At 36.0% G+C, this 8,354-nt stretch overlaps 4 protein-coding genes across 8 annotated transcripts in view; 2 read left to right on the forward strand and 2 right to left on the reverse strand.

Annotated features, from left to right (window-relative positions):
* The window catches only part of LOC116846624 (rRNA methyltransferase 3, mitochondrial), a 2,058-nt gene extending 1,274 nt beyond the window's left edge, over window positions 1-784 (reverse strand). Inside the window, exon 1 of the mRNA XM_032820701.1 lies at window positions 153-784. Coding sequence (XP_032676592.1) covers window positions 153-472 — 320 coding nt within the window. The 5' untranslated portion in view covers window positions 473-784. The remainder of the gene's footprint in view (window positions 1-152) is intronic.
* Window positions 785-2,109: 1,325 nt separating this feature from the next.
* LOC116846625 (zinc finger protein 239-like) lies at window positions 2,110-8,234 on the reverse strand. Of its 5 annotated transcripts, XM_032820706.1 has the most exons (7): window positions 7,245-8,234; window positions 6,970-7,137; window positions 6,352-6,521; window positions 6,051-6,213; window positions 5,298-5,454; window positions 3,244-3,581; window positions 2,110-3,136 (listed from the first exon to the last, which is right to left on the reverse strand). In XM_032820706.1, exons 1-6 carry the CDS (start codon window positions 7,249-7,251, stop codon window positions 3,536-3,538), a joined length of 711 nt encoding a protein of 236 aa, XP_032676597.1. In that variant the 5' UTR covers window positions 7,252-8,234; the 3' UTR covers window positions 2,110-3,136; window positions 3,244-3,535. The 5 variants fall into 5 exon arrangements, with proteins under 5 accessions (XP_032676597.1, XP_032676596.1, XP_032676593.1 ...); XM_032820705.1 differs by having other exon boundaries at window positions 3,244-5,454; window positions 7,861-8,234; XM_032820702.1 differs by having other exon boundaries at window positions 3,244-5,454.
* Window positions 2,884-3,520, forward strand: LOC116846627. The gene is made up of 2 exons (XM_032820707.1): window positions 2,884-3,187; window positions 3,269-3,520. The coding sequence occupies exons 1-2, from the start codon at window positions 2,922-2,924 to the stop codon at window positions 3,486-3,488; spliced, it is 486 nt and encodes a 161-aa protein (XP_032676598.1). The 5' UTR covers window positions 2,884-2,921; the 3' UTR covers window positions 3,489-3,520.
* On the forward strand, window positions 3,770-4,858 carry LOC116846628 (odorant receptor 22c-like). Its single transcript, XM_032820708.1, has 2 exons — window positions 3,770-3,976; window positions 4,542-4,858. Exons 1-2 carry the CDS (start codon window positions 3,785-3,787, stop codon window positions 4,833-4,835), a joined length of 486 nt encoding a protein of 161 aa, XP_032676599.1. The 5' UTR covers window positions 3,770-3,784; the 3' UTR covers window positions 4,836-4,858.
* Window positions 8,235-8,354: the final 120 nt, after the last annotated feature.

Below are 8,354 nucleotides of genomic sequence, written 5' to 3' on the forward strand. Positions count from 1 at the left end.
ATATATATATATATATATATATATATATATATATATATATATATATATATATATATATATACACGATATCAATGTTACTCTTCTGTTGATTCTATTGATATCGATGATTACAGTGCTTCCAAATATGGTCTATTATTTAATGCATTACATACCTTATAAGCTTATCATTTTCTTTGAGAGCTTTATATATTGGTTTTTCTGTAGTGTCATCTTCTGTAGATTCCTTTTTTTCTATTTTTTTCTTTTCTTTCTCCTTTAGTTTTTCCTTATGTGATTTAGAAACACGTCTTTTAAGTGGTTTGGTTGTATCTATTTCATCATCAAAAAGCTCATTTTCATTGATTATTGCAACATGTCTCCGACTGGTATACCTGGAATATCTACATCTCGTTGTTGACGTTGAATTGTCTACTCTCAAAAATCTCGTGCTGTAAGTCGATCTAAGTGACAACTGTACAAAATTCCTCAACATTTCAATTTGTATTATTCTTTAGCAAGTTTATCAGTAGCCAGCTAATACTATTGCTATTCAACACAGAACAGATAAAAATTCCTCAATTTTTGCCTTTTTCACTGTTCTACAAGACTCAATATGTATTATTAGATACGATATGTATGGTTTAATCTTACAAGTTTATATTCGCTCCACACATTTTCCTATATAATGACGTGCACCTTGTGTACATTTGCGATTATTTGAGGTTAGAATCAAGGTAAGGTTGGGAGCCGGCAGGAAGGACTATAGACTAGAGACTTCTCGCGGAGATCCGCAAAACAGGCAAAGGAATTTTTCGTTTTCTGATTAAAATACAGAGGATCACTTTATAATCGTGGTATTTGTAATCAGGAGAGTCGCTTAAATATCTTATTTGAGAAACAAGGAACAATTTCTTCTGCATATTCATAAACTTTTGTAATTTTTAAAATTTCGTCTTCATCATCATTATTGTCAAAAAATATATTGCACGCAAAATTAAAAACAAAATTAATTCTTATTTCAATTATGTTTTAATTATTCATTATATCTTATATTTTCATTCGTAAACAAAGATTTATTATAGCCTTAACTTTTCTTAAAAATTGCATATTTTAAGATTATGATTGGATTAAAAATAAGATAGAAAAAGTAATATATATTACTTATCTTAAAATATACAATTTTAAAAAAAAGTTACGGCTATAATAAATATGACAACACATTCATCACTATTTATCACTTAGTATTTATTTATTTATTTTATCCTTGTTGTATATCTAAGAAGCGATAAAGATAGAAGAACGCGGTAGCGTTGGTAGCGTGCTCGCCGAATGCACCCTACATGATCAAGTTTACTATCGACTAGTTCGCAACTTAGATTTTCAAACGCAGCTTCAGACAATGCGCAGTCTCTTTTTTTACTTACTTTTTCTGCTTCTCCAGTTTGCAGTTATGGCGACAGATCTGTTCTTCTCAACTGTATTATATTATTTCGTACATTTGGAAGAACGCAGAGGCATATAAAAAATAAAATTAAGGAAAAGTTACGGAGAAAAATACAGAATGTACTGCCGAAAACATGATTGCCTCACCTTACGCATCATTATTCTCCACGAAACTTGCTTTAAAGGAAGAACAATATATTTCTGCGAAAAGAAAAAGGTGTACCTGCCTCGACGAAGTCTCGCACCTGTCTTTCTCTGAAAGTCCGTTATATTTCAGAATTAATAAATTTTTCAGCGAGTGGGAAACCGGCAATATGTTGGAACGGGTGAAATACCTTCTTTCAAATTGATTGCAACTTGCAAGTGTATACAGATGTTTTTAATTACACTCATTACACAATTACACATCGGGGAGGAATATCAGCTGTTATTACAAACGTCGCTATACGAACGTTCTGATGACTGCAATTAACGGCTATTATTAACTACTACAAAGGGGTGAAAACTTGAAACAAGAATACGACGTTCCAATTCAACTGACAGTTTCTCTTCTCTTCGAAGCAATTATGATTCTTAGTATTTCCTGTTTGTCTTCTGTTGTTTTATTCATTATAATGTCAGCTGATAATGTGAATGATATAGAAGCGCAAAGTCAGGAATAAAATAAAAATGTTACGTTCTCCAATATTCGAATAAAGTTCAATAAAAGATTTATTACAATTACATTATTATGTAAGCGATTTCACTGTATTATTATCCATATAAGTTTATATCGTATCGTATTGTAAAATACTTGGAATAAAATTAAAAATTACGTTTCCCTGTTACGACAAGTAACTGTGTCGTAGAACGCGTCACGTCTTAGGATTAGAATTGTCGAAGCTTCGGAATAAACGTTCCGATGAAAACATGTGCGATTTCCTGGGAACGCGACAATATGTTGGAATATGTCGGATAATCTTCCTCAATTCCGTCAAACAACCGCACGGTTCGCAATTACGACATTTCCATACCGGAAAGTATGAAGAGACATCGCGCCGTAAGAGACAATCGTTCGATTAACTTATTAATCAGTCATTAACTTTAAGCCGTATGGGGACACAAAGTTGGGGGTGCAAAACGCAGTCAACCGTAGTATCTTACGGACCTTCGTCGCATGCACTTTGACTCTGTATTAGTCACTTTCTTCGATTATACGGAATATACGCGCGTAAATAGAAGTTGCACGGATTGTGGATCTTTATAATCGCAGTAGACGTTATAATCGCAAAGTGCTTGTACATGGGACTGTTTTTATGGAAAGTTTTTGAAATAGAAAGAAAAAAGAGAAAGAGAGGGAAAACGGGAGAACATATCTTTTTCTTCTAATCTTCCTTTTTTTCATTATAGCAACAATTGCATAAATGAAGATACTCTCCCTCAATTTTTTAATCTTTACCATAAGCGGTGTGTGGCGTCCGATCAAATGGTCGTTTAATTGCTCCAAGCTACTGTATAGCATGTTCACCATCATTACGATCTATTTGTTGATTTTCTCAGTGCTGACTCAGTTCATGGATATGATCTTGGTTATCGATAACATGGACGACTTCGCCACGACGAATATAATGTTCTTTTCCGCCGTTGGTTCGACATGTAAAGCCACTACTGTCGTGATGCATCGCGAACAAATCATCAACTTGATAAAAATACTCCAAGAAGAACCTTGCAAGGCCTGCAATGAAGAGGAGTTAGCTATTCAGACAAGATACGATCGTTTGATCAAGTTAGTTACGTCCGACTGTCGATGTGATGTTCGATCATATATTTACACATACAAACCTGTGTTACTTTCAACTTTGTGCAGATCGTGTTCCGTGATTTACATACTACTGGCGTCGTTCTCTGCCACGGGTGCCACGATAGGAGAGGTATTCGCCGTTTTACAAGGCGAGCTACCTTACAGAGGATGGGTGCCCTACGATTACACCTCGCCCTTCTTATTCCTGCTTACGTCCCTTCAAGAGATGTTTGGCCTGGTTTTTGGTACATACGTGAGCGTCGCCGCGGAAACCCTGGTATTTTGATTTTGCTTACAAACGTGCGCGCAACTTGAAATCTTGACGTACCGCCTCTACAAGATGACACAGTCGAGCGAGACGGAAGAAGGTCGCAAAAGTCTGTCGAAGGACACGTTCAATAAAACGAATCGATTGTCGAAACATATTTATCATCATCTGTGCATAATCAGGTTAGTCAAGCGATTGATAAAGCGTATGTAAGGTACAATTTCGCTCTTCTTTCGAATAGAGACGATGACAATATGATGTCTTCTTTCGCAAATTGTGAGACGTGACACGCAAATATTTATAGATACGCCAAAATGGTCAACGAGATATTCAGCCAAGTGTTCTTTGTCCAGTTTCTCGGTAGTATATTAATATTATGCTCAACCGTATACTACCTGTCTTCTCATATAACGATTGCCGATTTTGCGAACTTGGCTGTCTATACATGTTGCATGTTCATACAGATTTTCATCTACTGCTGGGCCGGAAACGAAGTTATACTAAAGGTAGCAGTCGCAGTTTTTCATTTATGGAGATAGTATATGCCTCGAATAAGAAACGTTAAATCAACAATTTGAAATATCAGTTTTACGTATATCTCTTGAACGATTTATATAAGCTCTCAAGTTTTGTCGGTTGTGTTTCTTGAACGTTTTCAATTAATATTTCGTAAATATAAACAGTCTGGACATAACGAAGTTGTATGCTCATCAAATTGTCAAAACTGAGAGCCATTATCAACGGACTTATGCAAAAATAATATAATTAATAATATAATTAAGAACATACTGAATAATAATAAAATACTGATAATAATTAATAATGATCAAGCGACGCAGTAGCGTCGCGACGCCAAGTATAATAATTAGTAATAAAATAACTGGGCAAGCCCGTCATGTAATGAGACGATTTTGACAGTTTGGTGAGCCTCCAACTTCATTGTGTCTAAATTGTTTGACAACTCATTCTACACAGACATAAGATAGAGTACTATAACAAAATGCACTCGTAGTTACTCGAGTTACAGATTTTTTTCCTTGCTAAAAACTTAATTATTTGGACTTTGTGCAGAGTACAGGATTAAGCGAGGAAGTGTATAAGATAGATTGGATGTTGATGACGATTAGCGAACGAAAAGACTTGCTGATGATTATGAAACGTAGTACAAGACCTATCCGATTTACTAGTGGTTTCTTAGTGACGTTGTCTCTGGAATCTTATAGTAATGTCAGTATGTCAATTAAACACTTTCTTCCCTCACTATTGTTCGACGCATATTTCGTTAAAATCTTATTTTATTTCGTAGATCCTCAAAACATCTTACTCTGCGTTCAACATTTTGCAGCAATCGTAAAGTTTAAATAGCGGAGGTTTATTCGTTATTTATATACAGTGCACACGACGATTTATCATAAATAAATCATTTATCAGAGTACGCGTTGCGACATTAAAACCCTGGCTCTCCGTTGTCTTACAATTTTTCAACGCGTAACAATTAAGTGATTTACTTATACTGTTGACAATGAAGTCTTACTTTCTTGTTATCTACAAGATTCTTTTATATTGTATGATTTTACGTTTATTACTTGTTTTACGTTATTACTAATTGTTATATGTACTTATTGTTATTCTGTTTTTGTCTTACCACATATATACGTTAGGACAGATAAGATATAATAGTTGCTTTTACGAGTCTGCAATAAACTTTGGATGATATAGTTGAAAGGAGAAACAACAATGAATTAGTTTTTAAATTGCAACGACATCCACGAGGGCCACGGATATACGGTGGGTAAGTGCATATAATTATTGTCAAGACCTTCGAACCTGATAATCTCCACGCTTGAGATACCGCTGTCTATGCTCGTGCAGCTTCCACCACCGTTATTTGATACGTGGGAGTTGTGTAGATGTTCGTGAATACGCAGATTACCGACGACGGGAAGTTTTTGGTTGTAGACGCCGCAACGATACGAATAATCACCTGCACAAAAGAATGGTCATGTGTCAATTATCGATCTAAAATATCGTGTCGTTTGAAGACTTGTGGCTTAAATGACGGCAAACGACCAGATAAAATCGCTAATTTCTATTATAAGAATATTATAAGTACGCTTGAAATATGACTTTTGGAACCACTTATTTATTTACTTACTCTCTTTCTACTACTATCATAAAAATATTCCTACATAACATCAAAATCAATGTTATTGTTACTAAAATATTGGTATAATATCGCAATAAATTAAATTTATTTGCATGGGAATAAACAATGTTGTAGTAGTTTTATCTATCGGAGAACAGCACGTTAATATTATTAAAACATTTGCTTAAGATAGTAAGTAGTTATATTTTGATAGATATTAAAATATATGATTGATATTAATTTAACCACTAGACGACTTTGAATTAACGAAGAAAACCTTGTATTAATGTTCGGATTTGAAGTTCATTAAAAGTCTTAGAAAGTAACAATTTTTAAGGTCATGATAATATTGCTATTATCTTTTAGCAATATGATTAAAAACTTCTTAAGTTTATTGTCGACGTAATATTTTTATGTCATGTGAATTTGTTCACCATGCGATTTCATGTGATGATGCAGAGCGCCTAACTTGCAGAATCCTCTGTTGCAGACGGGACAACGTAACGGCCAGTTACCAGTGTGCGAGTATCCATGCGCCCTTAGATCACCGGGAGTTGGAAAGGAACGTCCGCATTCGTCACACTTGTGTGGCTTTTCCTGCATTTCACATCATACGTTAGAATTATCGACATACGCATCTCTAGGTATAGAGAACCTGATACGCTTCTGGTATTATCTACTTTCAAGTTTTATTGCATATGCGAGATAATCTGAAGAGTTCAAGGAGAGAGGAACCTTAGAGTGCGTCATGCGATGGTAATACAAGTTGGATGAAGCGGTAAAGCGCTTTCCACACATCGGGCATTCATGAGGACGTTCACCGGTATGAATTCTAATGTGAGTATTCAATGAACTGCTTGTGCTAAACATCTTACCACATACTGTACAACCGTGTGGTTTCTCCCCTGAAAAAGATTTCTTATGTCGATCATTGGCCAAAGAAAGTTTCACGCAGAAATGGATACACCGGGTGAGGTAGCGACTATCACCACCTTGAATATCTTCGAAATGACAAACAAAGTGACTTCCAGATCTTTGAAGTCATTCTCTCTGGAAATTAAGATGTTACCACCATAAGATGATCGTTTCTGTGTTATGTACTTTCTGTTAAAAAAATTCTTTTCCTCTTATATTTCGAGGATATTTAAGATAGTAATAGTCGTTGTTTCAACTTGCGTAATATAGAAGAATTAACAGTATGTAAAAAAATCTCTATTTAGCATAAAAAGCAACGTTGTTGACCGAAGAATCGTTTACGAAATCGATTGAAAACGAATTTCAATTTTGAAGTGCTTTATCGGAAGATAAAATCAAGGAAGCACATTATCTCTTTCCATTTCTTCTTGAACTTACCGGTGTGTGTTCGCAGGTGTCTTTTTAGCAGAGACGGTCTGTCGAAACTTTTACCGCAGATCTGGCAGGGCAGACGCCGTTGAAACTTAAAAGCGTTAACCACACCGGTCTTCCACGCGTTCCCATGCCTGCTCAAGTCCAACGGTGCATTCTGCATCATGTTCCATACTATTAACAGATTCGCGTGATTGGTATTTATCGCGTACAGTATTACGATTGGATCTACGCAATGATAACGAGGTTTCCCGTTTTCCCCCGTGGTGTTCCGCGCTTACCGGACATCACGGCAACGTCTTCTTGTTTCTGACAACTTGTGAAGTTAGACGAGTAATTGTTTCACGCGGAGAGCGTGGACGAATTTAACGCGGGTAGAATTACACGGTTCTTCGCACGCGTAACATCTTACCACCTCGGACAGATTAAACGGCTGATTACAGGAAAGAAGCGATGTGACCGTAAACGACTCTCCGGCGCATGTCGAAGGCGGTGTTTTCGCATAGGGCGGAGTTTGATCGTCGTCTGGATAATATGCTTTGTAATATTGTGTGTAACACGCCTCGAGGGATTCCTCGTGTTCAGTATCACACGTAGTACACAAGTCGCAAGGGAACGATAATAAACAATAAAAATAGAGTTTACAGCAGTTTAGCGTGTTGGAGTAGAACAATATGTATAAAGCTAACGAAGAAAATTCAATTCGACTGAACAGCGATAGTCAGAGGTGCTTAAAGCACCAGCTGATTTCGAAACATATATTGAGTCGGTAAAAACATTTGGCTCGATTTCTGAATGAAGTTTTAATTTAATATATTCAATGGAAACAAATTAGTGAGACAACCAAGTGATCATCGTGATTGATTCTTCGCCAACGTTCTGGCAGCATTTATTTACCCTTGATTATGGTTGATTATGGTCCACTTGGATTCCTCCTGATGTCTTGGAACGCTCCAAGTGGACCATAATCAGCTTCCAGCAAGTTACTGTTTCATCTTCGACTGGACTACTATAGTAGACTTACAGTTGGAGAAGGCAAAGAGCCGAATATACGTGTGGACGTTTTCGGAATTGCAATATCCTATTTCACGTGTCGAAATCGGTTGTCGGTGGAACAATTGTTCTTAAGCTAGAATTACCCTTAGGCTGATCATATATTAGGACCTTAACTTAGTTTCCGCCCGCAAATGTTAGATGGCAATGCAAACAGTTCTAGTAGTCATTACTAACGAAACAGGTAGTTTGTGATTAATTTCGACATTTCTCGATAACATTCAGTCAGCATACACAATTATTTTCCTAAACAACAATTTCTTTTGCTTTGTGAAAAATGGAACGCGATAAAGTGTTTTTTCGACATGTGCTTTTGCACTATTTTGATTTGAAAAAAA

This window comes from Odontomachus brunneus, unplaced genomic scaffold, assembly GCF_010583005.1.
Source record: "Odontomachus brunneus isolate Ranch 3 - 2012 unplaced genomic scaffold, Obru_v1 Obru_scaffold_066, whole genome shotgun sequence".
NCBI classification, from domain to species: Eukaryota; Metazoa; Arthropoda; class Insecta; order Hymenoptera; family Formicidae; genus Odontomachus; species Odontomachus brunneus.

Bases quoted from the DNA above. Each gene is read 5' to 3' on its own strand.
- LOC116846625 (XM_032820702.1), bottom strand. The intron at 6,522-6,969 runs GTAAGTTCAAGA...AATCTTTTTCAG, and splicing joins ACACCTGCGAACACACACCG to GGGAGAAACCACACGGTTGT. The intron at 5,455-6,050 runs GTGAACAAATTC...TCTTTTGTGCAG, and splicing joins TCATCACATGAAATCGCATG to GTGATTATTCGTATCGTTGC.
- LOC116846627 (XM_032820707.1), top strand. From the start codon at position 2,922: ATGTTCACCATCATTACGATCTATTTGTTGATTTTCTCAGTGCTGACT. The intron at 3,188-3,268 runs GTTAGTTACGTC...AACTTTGTGCAG, and splicing joins AGATACGATCGTTTGATCAA to ATCGTGTTCCGTGATTTACA.
- LOC116846628 (XM_032820708.1), top strand. From the start codon at position 3,785: ATGGTCAACGAGATATTCAGCCAAGTGTTCTTTGTCCAGTTTCTCGGT. The intron at 3,977-4,541 runs GTAGCAGTCGCA...GACTTTGTGCAG, and splicing joins GAAACGAAGTTATACTAAAG to AGTACAGGATTAAGCGAGGA.